This window comes from Amblyomma mixtum, chromosome 6 (assembly GCF_055824585.1).
Source record: "Amblyomma mixtum isolate Tamu chromosome 6, ASM5582458v1, whole genome shotgun sequence".
NCBI classification, from domain to species: Eukaryota; Metazoa; Arthropoda; class Arachnida; order Ixodida; family Ixodidae; genus Amblyomma; species Amblyomma mixtum.
The window spans coordinates 146595100-146613502 of NC_143017.1; the positions used below are offsets into that span (position 1 = coordinate 146595100).

The 18403-nt window shown below is 44.2% G+C and overlaps 1 protein-coding gene across 3 annotated transcripts in view; it reads left to right on the forward strand.

Annotated features, from left to right (window-relative positions):
- The window catches only part of LOC149340694 (ATP-binding cassette subfamily G member 4-like), a 96759-nt gene extending 81335 nt beyond the window's left edge, over positions 1 to 15424 (forward strand). For all 3 annotated transcript variants that reach the window (XM_089549515.1, XM_089549516.1, XM_089549517.1), the window contains 2 exons: positions 1794 to 1949; positions 5760 to 15424. In XM_089549515.1, the coding sequence (XP_089405641.1) occupies positions 1794 to 1949; positions 5760 to 6107 (504 nt within the window). In that variant the 3' untranslated portion in view covers positions 6108 to 15424. The remainder of the gene's footprint in view (positions 1 to 1793; positions 1950 to 5759) is intronic.
- Positions 15425 to 18403: the final 2979 nt, after the last annotated feature.

An 18403-nucleotide genomic window follows, 5' to 3' on the forward strand; every position in this document is an offset into this window, starting at 1 on the left:
AAAATTGATAAAAATAAGGCGAATTTCTCAAAATAAAAAATGGTCTAAAAAAATCATAATTTTGGGAAATGTTCCCCATTAAAGCAATAAAAGATGCTGCAGAAGTGTTGTTGACCTATGTAACATGCAGTGAAGTTGTCCCGTGACATGGCGAAGCACAAGTACTTCACATGTCGTACAAAGGACATTTGTTTCCAGCTCTATTTTTGCGTCTTCATAGTACTTTTTGCAATTTCGCCACTTGTCCGTTTCGCTTGTCTGTGCTTCGAGTATGGGAGGGACTAAACAGCCGGTGTGTTGTCAAGTTCAAGGGGTGACCTCTGTTGCAAGCACGTGAGCAGTGAAAAAAAAAAGCCAAAAAATATCAGTGGTTCTTAGTAGATGCCGAGGCCTGTGGAGTGCCACAGTGAATGCCCGGTTTTCTGAGAGGTTGAAAACTGTACAAGTCTGCCGAGCAGGCAGCAGAACATTGTGGCCAAATGATGCAGATTCGAAATATTGCATCGTAAACATCAGAAAATGATTTTCAGCTCAAGCAAAAATGACACATATGTGTGAAAAAAACACGTGAGCTCCTGCCTATGTTTTGGGCTGGTTTCGGGACCCTCGATGCTAGGAATACTGAGTTCTGATGACCTGGGATTGTCATGAGCTTGCTGCTGTTGTCCAAGTCCAAAGTGTCTATCGACAATGCAGCAGAATCGCGAGATGTGTCATGATACCAAACTTGCGATGGACCTGCTTGGGCAGCCATCGCTGTCAGCGATCATGACGCAGCATTGGTTTCACTGTGGGTTTCAAAATGCCATACTACAAAAATCTTTTCAGTTACTAATCTATCTATCAGAGCACAGCATGCCAAGAGCTTTGATATAGTCATTCACATTGGTGAGAGCAATTGATCAGTACGGTAACAAAAAAAATGGTATGTGGGCTCATAGGCTCTGTTATTTAAACGCATTAAGCACACTTCCATTTTTAGATTTCAGGTTTGTGTTTCATGCCAGTAAATTTACTTTTTATGACTACTAGGATGAGTGTATTTTGAATTGTACAAAAACTGTCGGTTCTTGTCTGAGAAAATAGCATTTCAATTAGTTTTACTATTTTCACTTAATAGTGCTTTGTATGATCTGTAAGCACTGCTTTTCGCTTGACTGCCCAGTCTTGCCCACAAGCGAACCTTGCTTACTTAATTAGGCTGGAAAATCATTTTGTACATTCAGGTGAATAAAGCAGTATTATTATTATTCCTCAATCACTGGTGATCAATGCCCTGTGGGGTGGTTGGGAAAGGGTTGAGGTGCCGGAGGCTTGGCTTCGCTCGAATTTGGCATGCAAATCTGAAATGTTCATGCAGTCTCTCTTTAGAAGAAGTGGAACTATGAGATCTATTTTTAAATTCTTCTGAGTTATCTAACTCCCCTCTCACGTTATATTCATGTAGATAAGGTAAATGAATCATTTTTCAATCCCTTCCTACCGATGCCAGTCACACATAGCAGCAATAGCATCAAAAATGAGAATGTGGCTGCTAACATACAAGCTGATGAAAAATGCCTAAATCTATGCTTTTTAGCAGGATTATGGTACACTAGATGCATTAATTATATAAAATACAGGAAACCCTTGTGAATAGGTAATCTTTTTGCTTACAAAATGCTTAATTAGCCAGGATTGTCCTTGGGTCAACATTGAAATCTACACGAAAGGAATTTTGAGCTAGTGCTTTAATGTTATGCTGTTTTTTACTTGTGTTTGCTCATTAAAGCACATGTCCGTCTCCTGCACAGATCTGTGGTCCGCTGGCTATGACAGCGGTGCTGTACTGGTCAACAGGACAACCACGAGAAATGTGGCGGGCCGCCTCTGTGATTATGCTTGTCATTCAAGTGGGCTCTGTCTCCCAAGGACTGGCTCTCATGGTCTCAGCACTCAGCAGCATTCAGGTAGTGTGCAGCATTACAAACTGAAATGCGCAGTCAAATATTCTGTGACTAGAAAGAATTGAGGCAATGACAGAAAGAAAGTAGCTTTAACACTCTCTTGTGGTTGCTTTGAAAGACTTAACTAGAGACTTAACGAGTGACTGTAAGCATTGTCATTTATTAAATGCCTGAGGTGACCAAAAGAAATCCTGATCCTTATTCTTCTTGCAAGCATGGAGAGGTTTTCTTAGGGCAGCTTGTGTTTGTGGTGCAGCTGTTGATTTGTTTTCAGTATTAGTCACGTGAAGTAATGTCGGAAACAGGCAACTTTAAAATTGATTTGCAGAGAAACAAAATGCTGTATGGTTACGTGATATTATTTATATAAACAGGACAAAAATAATATTAAATTTGTGTGGTAAGGCTTTCTCTCAGACATCTGAATTTAGAAAAAAAATGAGTTTTTTTAGAGTTCTGATTCAGCTTATAAAGTAAGCAACAGTTCAACAAGGGGAAGCTTTGGGCCAGTTGGTCTGACATGTTGGAGGGGAGGAATAACCGCTAGCTTGACAGGACTGAAGAACGAGAAGAGGACAGGACGAGCGGTAGAAGAACGAGAAGAGGACAGGACGAGCGGTAGAATACCGCTTGTCCTGTCCTCTTCTCGTTCTTCAGTCCTGTCAAGCTAGCGGTTATTCCTCCCCTCCAAAATAAGCAACAGTTGTGTGGAGACAGTTGCTTTTCTGACCATCGCATGCCTCCAGCATGTGGCTGGCTCGAGGCCACTTGAAGCACTCTTAATACCGTATTTACTCGCATAATAGGCGCACCCCTAGTTTGGTCGCGAAAAATCAGATTTTTTTATTTCCGCGCATAATAGGCACACCCCGAACTTGGCACTGTGACCAATACTGTATTTACACGATTGCAAGCCGACGCCTCGCCGCCCCCCGCCCCCCAATCTTTATTTTAACAGTTTTTGCTGAACTGACTACTAGTCCCTACTAGTGCTGCTGCCGTCGCAGCTGCTGCGGACCCACAGCACGTACAACGACATCGCGTCGAACAGCCGCACACAGTTTTCAGGGATGCTCTCTTTAAACGTCTGTTCGGAAAGCTTCGTCTCCAGCCGGAAACGTTCCCGACTTAGGCCCACGAAAACCTCGGCGCTTGGAGTCGCGTACGAAAATTTAGGCACGCCGCAGTCGCAACAAAACGTTGGTCGCAACTGCCGCACTTCTTGGCCACGTCGAATTTCCAACCTGCCGCTCGCTTGCCGTGTTCGAGAGCAAACTCCCAGCCGTGTAGCTATTAAGGTGCTTGCCCGTCGAACTAAAACAGCAACGCTCCGCGGCAAAGACATAAACCACGATGAACTATCGCGCTACCGCAGATCCCAGCACTTGACAGCAACAAAAAAACAAAACAAAAAAAACGAGCTGGAGATGCTGATGGCGATATGGATAGCGAAAGCTCGCAGCGGAGGAAAACGATGATGACCTTGGCCTCGGGCGCCCTCCGTGGGCGGCGTCTGTGGCCTCTGTCACGGCCGCTTGATGCAAAGCGCAAAGCGAGGTGCGGCCAGCCACGTCGCGCCGCCGACAATGGGCGAGCATGTCCTGGCGGAGTTTACAGTAGCGGCCGCTGTTTTCGGTGGAGGCGCCACTGTTCGGGGACAGATCCCGGGAGTGGACTCCCGAAGCGCTCCTTGCTTCGTCGTGTTCGAGCGCGTTTGCCTCGTGCAAAACCGCGTTTGCGTCGTGTAAAACCGCGTTTGCGTCGTGTAAAACCGCGTTTGCCTTCCATATTCAATGCAAAATAAAAACCACTACTACTACTACTACTCACGTTCCTCATGTCTGCAGTGCTTTCTTTGGATTTTCTGCTGTGCGCGTGAGTGAGCGCGTTTGCCTCGCGTCTGCGGTGCTGGATTTGGACTTTTCATGTGCGCGTGAATAAATGTTTGCCTCGTGTCTGCCGTGCACTCTTTGGGCTTTTCGTGCATGCGTGTGTGGAGGTCAGGTCAGGGACGTGTATGGGGCGCGATGCCGCGCATCTGCTGTGTGCCACTGTCCGTCACAAACTCCAGAAAACAGTCAACTGTGAGATATCATGAGTTTCCCTCTGAACTACAGCGTCGAGAAGCGTGGCTGAAAATATCGCTCGCCAAGGACTGTCAGGGAAAGGAACAAGTGGGCGCCAAGCGACAGGTCTCTGGCATGTTCCTTGCATTTTACAGAGAATGGCTACAAAAAGTAAGGTCAAGGAAGGTTCTTCGTCAGTGAATGGTTCCTTGCTTTCTTGTATGACCATGCAATAAAAGTGTCAAGTACTTTGTGGTTTTCTCGGCTGCAGGTGGGCTTATGAAGTTCCACAACTTCAGCTATAATTATCGTTTTTTTTCTTTTTTTATAAATTGCAATAACTTGTGTATATAAGAGCCAAAATTCGACGTGACACGAAGCGGAAATTTACTGCGTGTGACCAGCTGTACGTGTCCGTCTCTTTCACCGTCTACATGGGGTAGCGAGGAGTGAATAAAAATCAGGGAGCTCTTTGACGATCTAAAGTGCGAAGAGGCGAAAGCCTTTAACCGCCTCTGTCGGTGCCCTCTGCTTGGCGACTGTTGAAGATCGTTTGGGGACTCTTGAACGCTTCCGTACGGCATCGCGAGCGCGCTTCGTAGCGGGCGACATTGGAGCACGCGCGGGCTGCATCCTTCCTCGATCAACGTTCAGAGAGCACCTGAGAGAGCTGTGGGTGATACGACCATTGTGCAAACTTTTGACGTCTGTGTACATGCGCCGTTGTTAAACCACCTGAGGATTGCGCATGGGACACTGCGCATGCGCAGTGTGCGCGTTTACTGGGTATCATTAACTAATCATCATTACTGTTCGTACATCTACTACTACACCATTAACTATCATTGCTGACTTTTCAAGTAACCATTAATGACAGCTGCCGCGGACGCATGGACGGACGGACACGCTGGCGAGTCATGAGCCATAAAAGGCTTACGCCTTAAAAGTAGATCGAAAGCTTCAGGCGCATTAATGCAACATCCTGAGGTACAGCCGCTCGCCCGGTCGTGCATCGTATAGGCGGCCGTTATGGACAGCGTTCAGGCATACACTTCCTACCTGCTGCGGTGATTGTGACATAATCGGCGTTTTCAATGACTACTGAAAAATGCAGTATTTAATGAGCAACCAGAAAGCGCACTGTTTACGCCTCAAGGAGTGAGCAACGGGCGCACCGACGCAGCTGTTGCGGCGTTTCCCTGCGAGGAGTTGTCCCCGAGCAGTGGCGCCGCGGCGGGCGCACGGAGAACTAGGCCCAAGACGCCGTTTCTGTGCGACGTGGCGGGCCGCACCTCGCTTTGCGCTTTGTATCTAGCGGCCGTGCCTCTGCGATCAAGCACCCGTTGCGCACAGCCGGAGCCGATCGCGGAGGCCTCGGCGCGTGCATTTCGAAGGCGATTCCCGCGTGGGTCGTGGAAAGTTTCGGTGCGGCCCTTAAACGGATCTTTTTTTTTTAAATATTTTCTTCGGGAAAACAGGGTGCGGCCCGTACACGAGTGCGTCGAAAAATTTCCGGAAATTTTACCCCGCGTAATAGGCGCACCCCTAACTTTGAGCCGGATTTTCTGGAAAAAAAGTGCACCTATTATGCGAGTAAATACAGTATTATTCGGACTACACCAGGAAGTGGTGCCTCTCCAGCACATTTCTGCTCCAGCACTTATAGCCCCTGTGAGTGCTCCCAGTGTTGGGTGTCGTCCTTTGTTTAACGGTTGTGCTGCCTCTGCTTTGCTCTGGCTGCATGCAGACAGCAGTATTCCTGGTGCTGCCCGTGGCGTCGCCGTCGTTCCTCTTCTCCGGCTTCTTCGTCCAGGGCCAGCACATTTCAGTGGCCTTCCGCTGGATCATGGAGACCTCACACCTCTACCACGGCATGCAGGGCCTACTTGAGGCTCTGTACGGCCACGGCCGGGAGGAGCTCGACTGTGAGGACGGGGAATTCTGCTTCCACAGCGAACCTAAAACAATCCTCCGGGAACTGGGCGTGGAGGACGTCAAAATCTCTCACAAGTTCCTCATCCTGCTCGGCATGGACCTGCTGTTCCGGCTCGCTGCCTTTCTCATCCTCAAGTGGCGTCTGCACAGGAAGCGTTAGCTGCTGAGCAAACTTGTATAGGCCAACTCATCTGCTCGTCGCTCCTCATCACTTTCAAAATGTGTGGTGCATTGGCCTCTTGCTGTGACTTGGCACAGTTACAATGTGCTATGTGATGTACCTTTCATGCCAGGCTACACTAGGCCACCTGCATTGCTCTTGACAGTTTTGTATCGAAAGCTACCTCTTCTTTGCCCATCGAAATTCATTCTCGGTATAACTGGTCCTCGTTTTTCCTGTAGTGTAATGCATGAGTAATGCCATTCTCTCAAGTGCACAGAACCCCAGCTTCCAGCATCACCTCCCAGATCATCTCAAAGCTTCCTAAACAGTGATAATGGCTCAGAAGCAGCGCTGTATCTAAGAAAAATGTGAGGGCTGAACATTTTGGTTTTTGTTTCTTGAAAATTTGGCAGATTTTCTTTGCTGCTTATTTCAAAATGCAGTTCTCGATTTATTTTTATTGCGAATATTATTTTGTGCACATAAATTACCGGCAGTTTCCGGTAATGTAACAAGATATTTCTGTGCGGTCAAAAGTGGTTTAGAGCTTATCTTAGCTCGTATGTCAGCACCAGCAGTAGATAGGCCAGTAATCAGGGCACATACAGCTGTACTTCAGCTGTGCTTGTGAAAGGAAATGCTGTCACTGTTAAAAAAGATATGAGACATGTTAAATGATGCAATCATCTGACAAAAATGCAAGTGAGTTGGACTGTTGCATGTCTTAAGCAAGAGGGTGGAGCATCATGTCATTGGCCTGCCACTTTTTCATGTGGCTTATGCATGGCTTTGCATCAGTGTCTTTGTATGCAGGAGATAAAAATATTTAACGAAGTAACTCTCCCAAGCTTGTGACAGCAGTGAACAAACAAGAGGAGGCAGATCCTCCTGGTCTGCAGAGGTGGCAGAGCAATTCCTTAAGCACACAACTGTAGTATACTACCGTAAATCCAATGCTACCACCATCTTGCCACGTCCCTGGCTTCATTACTTTGCATTTCACAGAGTTGAACTCCTAATCGATAGCTAGCTGCTCAGTTAAAACTAGATTTTAAAAAATTAATTTGGCACACTTGTACCGTTCTTTTTCAGTTTCAACCAGTAAGCCCAACCCCTACCTAAAGGGAAACACATTCCCTGGAGAGATCATAATTAATTTGTATGTCGTTAATTCTCACTAAAAAAAAATGAACTAAAACTATTTCTGCCAGAAGATTCAAACTGCAATTCTACGTATTCATAATGTAGCACTAATCCGTTGTGTCACAGAACTGATGGGAACAGCTGCATTTAACTGTGCATTTTTTATCATAAAATTAATATTTGCCGCCAGGTGATGCTGCTTAACCAGAGGCTGCGGTGCTGTTCGCTTGAGAGATTCAGAGAATGGAATTGTCATGCTCTTATGCACAGGTTCACCTTTGTTTTTCACTATGATGGGCAAATTTTTTTCTTTTCTTTTGTGAGGCTAGAGATGATGCTTTGCAAGCATGAAGTGCCTTGGAGGGCGTTATTTTCTTTTCTGTCACCTGCACCAGGCTTTGCTCTTTCATGTGCTCACTTCACTAGTCTTCAGAAACGCCTGCGCAAAAAAGTAGCGGGACACTTGGAATCTGTGTCCCAGACTGTACCTGCTTTGTACTTCTGTTTCTGAGCTGCTGTTGCTGCCAGCCACATCACTAACATTTGTCTATAAAGTGCATAGATTCAACTTACAATTTTTTTGCTTTCAGTGTTCGTGCATGCAGTGCAGCCTAATAAAATTTATGCATTTTCCTTCACAAGAAAACCAGTTTTCCTCGGTTACTTCACAGTTAACTGCAAACTTTATTTTTCATCAGCTGCTGAGAAGCATGATGGATGAAATAGTCTAATCTTTTTTTACCTATAATTTACCAAAATTACTTTTTTTACCGTTGGGCTCCCAATGGGCCTCGAAGCTCCCTTGGATGTCTTGGAGATGTGTGGGACGTCCTGCGGACGTCCATTGAATGTCCAGTGGAGTTTTAGTGCCCGTTTGGCTGTTGTGGTTGCCACTGCTAACCAAAGGACGAACAAGAGGTTGTTCGGGGTTGTTGTGTTGTGTATTTCACCAAAAAAGATTAGTTGGTGTGGAAAAGAAGTGATCGCCTGTATCGTATGTTTAGTGAGCGTCTGCAGGTATAAAGATGCCTGTTTGCATTGGCTGATTGTCTTAAAGCCTCTTCATTGTACAGTTAAAAGTAAATGGAGCCTGCTACAATGCTGTTCCAACTGCAGTCATAAATTCTGTAGTGGTGATATTGGAGTGTGTGCGCGTGCATCTGTGTCAATGTGTGAGGCAACGTGTGAGGGCATGGAACACCTAGCATACCCGGTTTACTGCATGCTGTGTTCACTTCTAGACAGGGGTGCTTTGGACAAAGCAAATTGCTGTAGTTTTTGGTTTCTAAAGAAAAGCTTTATCATAAAGTTAGGGAACAGAGGTGTTGGAAGAGGAAATTTGGTATGGATGGATCAGAGAGGCATTTTTTGATGTTGAAGAATTGAGTGAACATGAGTTCTAGAAAATTTGTCTTGTCACTCAGTTTCACTAGGAGAACATGTTGGAGAAGTCATAAATGGCCGTCCACTATAGAAACAAGAACAGTTTTTTATTATACGTATATGCCTAATGCAGCTTTTCTGGATGGTATACTGTGTGAAGTGTGTGGAATTAGAGGATGGTGTGATCTTTCTTATCTCACTCTCTTTCTCTTTGCTGTGGCACTTTGTAAATCCAGAGTCTGGTACTGGGCCCGAGATATTATCTGGTCCTAATTGCATGCTGCCCTCTTGAGCGCTGGTTTGCCATGCCTTAGTGCAGGTAAGCACAGACAGATGTGGTATAACCTTTCAAAACAAAACATGATCAGTTTCAGTGTGTCACTCATGTCTCAGCTGCAGCAGATATATATCTGACACATTTTCTGTTGATCAGATTATTTGTCACACTACTTGTTACCCGCGGTTCATTGACTAACTGTGCTTCATATTATAATCAGTCACCTCACTTTCCTTAAATCTGCTTGATGGCAGTCATTTCACTTTTATGATCTAGCTGTGGTTGCTATTTCAGTGCTTCCTGTCATGAGTCCTTTACCACTACCAAAGGCAATATGAAATGATAAAATGTTTCCCTGAACTGTGTTTAATGCTTTCCTTGCTGACATTTCTCCTGGAGATATCTGAATGGGTCAGGGGTTGTAGGCAAAAGTCTGAAGTGCTAGCTTTATGAAAATGTATTCAGAGTTCAAGCTCCAGCTAGTTTAGGCTTACCGTTGCTTGTTCTAATTTTTACATATAGGAAGGCTCATTAGAAGGATTTTTGAAGGAAGGACTCTTATATTTGGCAGCATATGCTTAACTGCTGTCTTCTTTGACACAATGGTAGAGCATGTTACTGCTTATGGTCTGTTAGGCAGTAGTAAGTTTGCAGCCTAATGAGACTTACATGATAAATACCACTGGGATATATCTGTAATGGGGGGTGCTGATGGAGCTGCACAAAATTTTGATTATTAATAAACTCATCTAGCGCCACTTATATTTTGAATTTGAACCTGATGTTACATTTGAGGTTCAAAGTGGAATAAGTACTTTACTTTGTGTGCAAATAATTTTACTATTTGATGTATTCAGTACAGTCAGTCATTGAACATTAGTGCAGTGAGCCTGCATATTCCACTCATTGCATTATGCATGATTTGCAGTGGCTTATGCATTTTTATTAGAACTACTAAGTGTTGAGCGAAACATGTGATGATCTCCACTAGTTGATTTGCTTTTCTGTACTGTGCTTAAGTTTTCAACTTAAAGATGGCTGTTTTTATAATACACCTCATTGATTTTTGCTCCCTTTAGATTTAGTTGTGCTCAAGGCCTTCTTTTTCTTTCGGATATAGAGTTAAAGGGCAACTGCAGAGGATTTTCAAACATTTTGACTTGTCTCTTGCATTATATTCTTGGGATGTCCCTGTCTTAGTTGCAATCAACAGTTTTCGAAAATAATGACGAAAGGCAAAATTAGGTATTCGAAACTAAAGTAGGTTTCAACCAACAAATGATGTCGCAAATACTTTCATGAAACCTCTTGTATGCCAATTGTTGAATGGCTGAACTGGCGGCAGCTTCGATCATTATTTGTGAGAATTGGCCAAAAGCAAGCTCGAATTTTTTTCCTTCACCAAACGCAGAGTGAAAACCGATGGGCGTGCAGCTTGTTGAATCACAAACCCAGGGTCGCCCATTTAAATCGCTCAATTGAGGCCACAAAACAGAAAAATTTAGAATTCCTCTGCGCTGAAACAAAATTCCACCCAGCTATGAAATTCAATTGGCTAAAAGAAATAGAAGACTGTGGAGAACCTACCGTGAGAGTTTCAAGAGAGTCTGTAGACATCAAAAAAACCCCAGGGTTACCCTTTAAGACTTGTCAGGAGTGCATGTTCTCCAAGTTTCCTAGACAGCAAACTTAAAAAGACATCTCTCATTGGCATTCTGGCACAGTTTCTTTGTATTTCTGAATTTGACTAACGAACATGAAGTAGGATGGATTCAAGTGTCTCAGCTGTCTTTTGTGTTGGTTTTCTTTAAACCTTTCTGATAAACCTTTTGCCAACTTTTCCTCACCGTGGACATGCCAGCTAGGAGAGTGCTTTATAAGGGTTCAAAATTGTTAATATCTGTTAATTTAATGTAGCATTAGACACCATGTACTTTTAAATTATTTCTGGTGTCTGCAAAAAATTTTTCACGGTACATTTTTGGCAATGAGTAGCAATGATTCTCTATATTTTGGTAATTACTTTACGATACTTTCAGCTACTGCTGTCTGCCAGTTTGCATAAATTTGATGACTCGTCATTCTTAAAGTATATCTTTAGCTTTTAACAGTGTGTCCAAAACAATGTTTATAATACTTGAACCATTTTTAACATAATGACCCGATATAAGTCCTTTCAGGGGACACTAAAGCAAATTTCTGCAGCTGTGACAATACAATGTGTAACTTATCTAACGGTTGTAGATGAGTTAGACAAGGCTGTATTTGAACTTCCAGCCAAGACTGAAGCTTTTCTTGTGAAGAAAACAAGCTTCCGAAAGAAAATAAGCAACCCATGAAAATTCTTTCAGTGTCTCTTTAATATGATGACTAGTCACATAACACGTGTTAGTAGAGCCTTCTCAATATTAGTCAGCAATAACAAATCGAGGAATCTGCAACAGCTGCATGTGATTCTACATATTTAAGTGCTGAAATGCCGTTTTCTTATGAATACGAAATTAACCTCTTCACTGGCAGGTGAGCTAAGGTTCTTCACTATAGTGAGTTGGTAAGCGCATAACCCATTTGTATCTCAAGGTCCTGCTCAGATGGGTGTGCATAAAAACATTAGTGATTGCCGCAAATTTTCTGCACCCTACTCATTTTGTTCTATAAAACAGACTTGGCATTTTGACTTTTGAGTGTCTGTTGTGTTTAAAGTTCTTAGAAATGTCAGTTTTTCTTTGTTCATAAATGCAGTTCTTATGTCAAAATATAGTTACATTCCCTGATAGTTTCGTCAAAGCTGTGAAATTTTTGTTTTGGTGTCTGGTATGTTCTTTGCTTGGTAGCGCCAAAGAGCTTTTAAATTTTTAAATATTCTGTGAATCATACCTTTTTTTTTGTTCCCCATAATACTTATATACAATCGCAATGCAAAAAAATGGGAACAATGTGGTGCCTACGTGCTTTTACCGAAGTGATAAAAAAGAAAGAGTAGAGGCGTGATGAAAAGAAATGGGAACGCCAGGGCACGTAGGCTCCACTCTGTTAGCATTTTTTTCATTGCCTCCATACATCCAATATGCAAGCTTAATTCTAATGCTAGTTTCCTGACCGACATTAGTTCGCTGCATTTCATGAGCTTGACTTAGCAATGTGCACTGGCCCTCTCGCTTGTTGCTGTTTAGCGTTCATTGTCCTGACTCTATTGTATCACAGTAGGAAACAGCTGGGCCTGCTGAAATTTTGTGCCCATTTCATTTAATTGTCACTGCACTGTACATATTGAGTGTGTTTAATTGTTTTTAGAAGTGCATTGCTTGTCTGGTCTGTTATCGTGTTTATCTTACTGTATGCATAACTGTGCAAAGGTTCAGTTTCATGTGCACATTTTTTTTTTTCAGCTAGCTGTCATCATCACTGCTTTATGTATTGGCACATGTGGTTGTTTACTCTGGAAGTATTCTGAGTAGGTGCTGTGCTTGTGAACGCAACATTTCATTTTTGTCTGTCCAATTATAGGCTTATTACTCATATATAGTTTTACAATATCTGTGAAATGTTCTGCAGCAGTGCTTCGTGCAAAGCAACGAAGACTATTTTTACACAGAAAGCACAGCTGTAATACTAGGGGAGTTCTGTAGGGCTGCAGTTAGCCGGACTTCGTAACTTTTTACCCACTCACTGTAGCAGTGTGTCACGGCCAGCTCTGCGGTGGCTGTCATTTACATTCGGTGATTCAGCACCACTGTATTGCTGCAAGCCAGTGCACGTGTCTTCCCCACTTGTTAATTAGGATGTGCTTGCATGGTAGCTGTGTGACATGATTTTATGTGGTTGTGAGCATGGGCGCAGGTTGTTGCTACTAGAGGTGAGAGTATACCTTTTTGCATTGCTACATAGCCTGTGCTACTTGCTTGAATGGCTAATATATAGCAAGATAGTTACTGAAGCCTGTATTAGGCTGGACATGTACATTGGTTTGAGGCAGTTTATTCTAATATAGGACTTTCATTGCAGTAAACAATCTCATTGTCTATGGTATAGATGTTGTAAGCAAAATGTCATGGTTCGTTGACGTCAATGAAAATGTTATCGAGATTGGCTAGGGGAGTGGACCTGGCCTGGCCTATGAGGGACTGGCTAGGTGCCATCTGTGGGCAAGCGTATGGTTGTGCTCTATATGGTCGTGCAGTATGTGGTTGTGGCCATGCCATACTTAGCCATGCGTATGTGGTAAGGCAGTCTGTGAGGATGCCATCTGTGATCATGGTACCTGTGGTCATGCAATCCAAGTGAGTGCTTTCATTTCAGCCATTTTCTCGGCTTCCCGGCATTTCAGCCCGGTGCGTTCAGCGTTGGCACCGGCATTGGCGACTTTCAAGCTCTTAGCCAGAGCTGCTGGAGCAACCGGCCTCTCCAGCAACCTAGATGGGCCACGTAGGTCACGTGACCATGTGGCATCATCACAACCTGCCCACTGTGTTGTGAGCAAACTGACCACCGGGGCAAGTGCCAGTTAAATTAATGACTGATTGCGATAGGGTCCTCAGGAAGAGTAACCTGGATTGCACAAGCTCCACCGCTGGGAGCACCTGCCATCGCAGATCAGTGGCACATCACTTAACCGCTGCACCACTGCTCCAGGAGGGGTATGAGGACTCCCAGTGATCTAGGAATATAAAGTCAAGAATTACCAATGTCGCATATATAGACATTAAATCATTAACGCTATCGCATCATACCCTTGGAGCCTAAGTGTCCTCTCCAGTTTTTAGAGTGCAGCTCTTAGGCACCCATTCCACGTCATCGTCGACGTAACAAACCAGGTGACAGGTTGCATGTTGGCAGGTAGTAGCAGAGCAAAACGCCACCTGCCATGGCAAGAGCAGAGGAAAGAACAACCGGAAGATGGCTGCCACAGGAAGATCCCTGAGGGTGGCTAGCAACGTAACAACACCTGCAAGCACCACCTGCCACCTGCCAAAAAAATTTAGAGACGATTACGACTGTCAATTTTTTTTCAGTCGTTCACCTTAATAACGAGTGCAGGTGTGATGCATATGCGCCAGTAGCCTGTTCCAAGAGAATACTGTCATCAAAAGCAACAAATAAGTCATATTTGTTTGTCTTCTGTTAGAACCTAAGGCTTGGTTACCTATAAGAACCAAAGCTGAAGTGAAAGCATCACAAACTTTGCTTTTGCCCTGTGGTCATGATAAAGCAATCGCTCTGAGCGCATGGACTTATAAAAACCTGCAGTTGAGAAGCAATACTACGTTTAAGTTGCTGTCATGGTGCTGTGTATGTATCCCTGTTCTGTGGTAACAGCTGTTTCAGAAAGGGCACTTCTGCCTGTTGTCAAATGATGTTGCATATAACGGGCTTGATGCATCTTAATGGTACCATAGCATACGTTGGAACTGTGACCACATTTTACGCTGTTCGCACCAGTCTAATGCCCTGCGCTGAATTTTTAACTTGTTCAGATCCCTGTAACATTTTCTTTTTTTTTTAACAGTCTGTAGGGTAATACACATTAAACAGCCTCGTTATGAGTCCTTGTGGTACTCGCTTTTCTTTTGCATTGAGAAAAACTGTTGATCAGGCATCCATATTTTCTATAGGGGTTGGTTGCGCATGTATTCTTGTATTCATTAGCTGTGCTGTTCTTATAAAAAAAAAAAAACAAGAATCAACAAACAGAACATTGGAAAGCACTAAGGAACATTGTAGTCATAGCTTAGGAAATTTTTCAAATATACTTGCCGTGAAGTAAACCTGTTTCTTTGCTTTTTATTTAATTGACACTTGAAGATTTGGTTGCCTAAACTAATGTTGTGGAAGAAATAACGTATATCCACATAAAAATGCATAGCATACAACACATTGCTGCTTTACCATGTGGTGTAAATTAAGTCAGTGCCCATGCCCACTTGTTAAGCTTTTATTCCCGTTCAGTGGTGAGCTTTTTCAACTAACATTTCTCTCACAGCCCTACTTCAGGCTGTATTTTCCTGCCTGTGGGATGTTTTAAGTACACTGTGCACAGTTTGTCGTAAGTGGAGTGTTGTGCCAGTTTCCATTATATTTCAACAGGTGCGGTTTGGCACTAATAAAAACAGCATTTGCAGACACCACTCTAAGAGTGCTTCATGATGAGCTGGTGCTTCTGCCAAGATTTATTCTGGTTCTGGTTAAGATTTATCCAAAATGCTTTTTTTCTCTCTCACTCGTGCATAGCACTATTGGAAAAACTCATCATGACTAGCTCCAGCCAAAGGTTGCCTTTTCTTTCATGCCCTGCATCTATAGTTCCTCTTTTGTTTGTCTATAGTTATTATAGACATTCTCATGGCTGTGATCAAGAAAACTGCTGTGCTGGATCGCAGCAATGACAAGTATCGCAATGAGTGTAAAAGTTCGCTTGTTTACGAATGGGTTGCTTATGTTGTGTTTGTATGTATATATAGTGCTTTCTATATGGGTGCTTGGTGTGGTGTTTTATTAAAGGTGTTGAATCGCATTTTGTCTATTCTGCAAAAATCGATTTTTGTTGAAGAGAATACAGGAAGTTTTAGGGTAAGGGAACAAAGCTGAAGTGTAGCGCTGCTGGCCAATGGGATGGATCTATGATGAAATGCCACCATACAGAGTCGGATACAGTTTAAGTCTGCAGTGAGGCTCTGCCCGCATTCAGGATCACCGCACAGAATTCCTCCACAACAAAAAGTAGTATGTTGTTAAAACTTTTCGTGTTGCCTAAACAAGAAGTAACCACCAGACAAAATTACAACCTCAAGAATTCTGTTGCCTCTGGCTCGTTAAACACAGTCAGATATTAAAAAGCTTTTTCCATTTACTGTTGTGATTAGTAAGCGGAGTAGCCATGGTGCATGGTTACCAAAGTTTTATCCTACTATAGCTTTCTTAATGAATTATGGCAAAATGAAATAGGTAATTAGTTGCGCACGACCGGGTTACACCAGAGGATATTTGTCTGTGCATAGGCAGCAGCAGATAAAACACTGCTGTTGCCATATAGCTGTTCATTGCATTCAGGCTCTTTTTTAAATGAAATAGTGGAAATAGGAATTGGAGAAAACGAATGAGAACAAAAGTGCTTGCATGACTGGCTCGACCTGCCAATCAAATGGCCCTTGAATAAAATATGTAGCAGCAGATGGCGCCACCACACCACTTATTGTAGGGTGCTATAGTTTATTACGAAGTCCGCTTTGCCATCCTTCGGTCTATGAAACCACTGTGGCCTCATCTTTCAGATTCCTTGCGTTTAATTGGCTGACGCTTCTTCAATTCCTGCGCTCCGGCACTTCCCCCACACCGGCTGGGAAGCCCTGGCCGTTTGATTTCCCATTTCGCTGTATTTATCCTCGCAATAGCTCTTTGCACGACAAAATTAAAGACGAGCCAATCGTGGCAAGCGAAGAGTTCACGTGATTATGTGCAGGTGAACTTATTCCCCTTATAGTCCCCATTTAATGGCTGGTGCATTTGCTTGCCAAACTTCTTAGGATACCTATGGCGTAGAAGGCTGAGATCTGGGCGAGTTGGTATGCATTCATACTGGTGAACAGCGCAAAAAAGGCGCAAGTATCTATGGCGTAGATACTTGCTTGACTGGTTCACAGTCAAACCTTAAACGAAACAAATATAGCTGAAGTATGGCTATTATGGCCTCTTGGAAGCTCCCACAAAACCCCTATTACGAAGTAATATTCTCCTATATAACGAACCGCAGTAGTGAACCCGACTTCCCATTTTGCCCCGAGTGTTTCGATTTGTACGGTACTCATATGCGAAGCAGCAAACTGAAATTACCGCGAACAGCTCGCGCTTTTTCAAGCACGCGCGTAACGCGGGGTCAACTTTTCCCGCCTTTAACGCAGTTAAAACCGTTCGACAGTGCTCTTTTTGTGCTTGACTGTATCGACGTCCTGCTGTAGTTTCACAGAGCCAAGCGGCGGAAAACTAAACCTCAAACCAGAAGGCAGTCATCATCAAAGCATTTTGGTTGGCGTGCGCATTCGCCACAAGACATTCTTGTCTCGCGGTGGAGTGCTGTGGCCCGCATGCCTGTGTTCTCTGCAGCGAAGCCAACCAAAGGGTATACTCGCAACAGAATTGCCGCTGCACGTCTTTTAAAAGCTGGTCTGGTTTATGGGGTTTAACGTCCCAAAGCGACTCAGGCAGGGACGCCGTAGTGAAGGGCGCCGTAAATTTCGGCCATTTGGGGTTTTTTAACGTGCACTGACATCGCATAGTACACGGGCCTCTAGAATTTCGCCTACATCGAAATTTGACCGCCGCGGTCGGGATCGATCCCGAAACCGCACTTTCGGGTCAGCAGCCGAGCGCCATAACCACTGAGCCTACCGCGCCGGCCGTTGTCCGTATCGGCTTCATGATCTAGAAAATAAAGGCAAATATTCTGAATGGCTGTTTCCATTATTCGCTCTGCGACATTATTTCTCCGAAGGCGGTTGAATTTCTTTGGAGGAGAAATTCGAGGCCCGTGTACTGTGCGATGTCAGTGCACGTTAAAGAACCCCAGGTGGTCGAAATTTCCGGAGCCCTCCACTACGGCGTCTCTCATAGCCTTAGTCGCTTTGGGACGTTAAACCCCATAAACCAACCGAAGGCCGTTTTCTAGGCGCTGAAGTCCACGCGGGCCGCGGAAGGAACAGGCGCGCGCCCATAACGCGAATCTGCGGCACACTAAACGCCAGTTACGTTGCCCTCTATAGCTGCTTAAACAGCGGCAGGTATAAGGCGGTTGCCATATGCGACAGATGCAACCAAGAACACGTACCGCCCGCTGAAGAAACCGCGCAACCCCGTCGACTTCGTTACAAAGAGATTCATTCGGCTTAATTGCCTGGTTTGTGCACCTGTAATGTTATAGAACTATCATTTATGGTGTATGCCTTACACATGAAAACAATATCATCGTCAGCCTGAGTACGCCCACTGCAGGACAAAGGCCTCTCCCATGTCTTTCCTTCTAACCCTGTCCTTTGCCAGTTGCGGCCGCTGTATCCCCGCAATATCTGTGCGTGCATAAACTGAGCTACTGCAGTTGAAACCGGATATATCGAAAACGAACGGGATCGCGAAATAGTTCGGGCACAATAATAAAAGATTTATCAAAAATGGAAATACCTTAAATGCAATGACACATTGCACCTGACCTAGTGACATTCACTCTTGTCGCAACGCGCCGCCCGCCAGCGTGCTGGCACCGCACCGCTCGCGTTGCTAGGCGCAATTAACCTGCTTCGCAACAAAGCCACTGAGAACGGTGCTGGCCACCACTGCCTACCACGACATATGTGTGTAATCATGTATACCTGTACACCATAAAGAGAATATTCACATAAAAATTAAGCTGCCTCTGGCATAAAGTACGCCAGGCAAGGGGTGCGCCGCTAAGCTTCAGTTTGATTGGCTTGACCACATGACAATGGTGGGTCTTGGAAAAAGA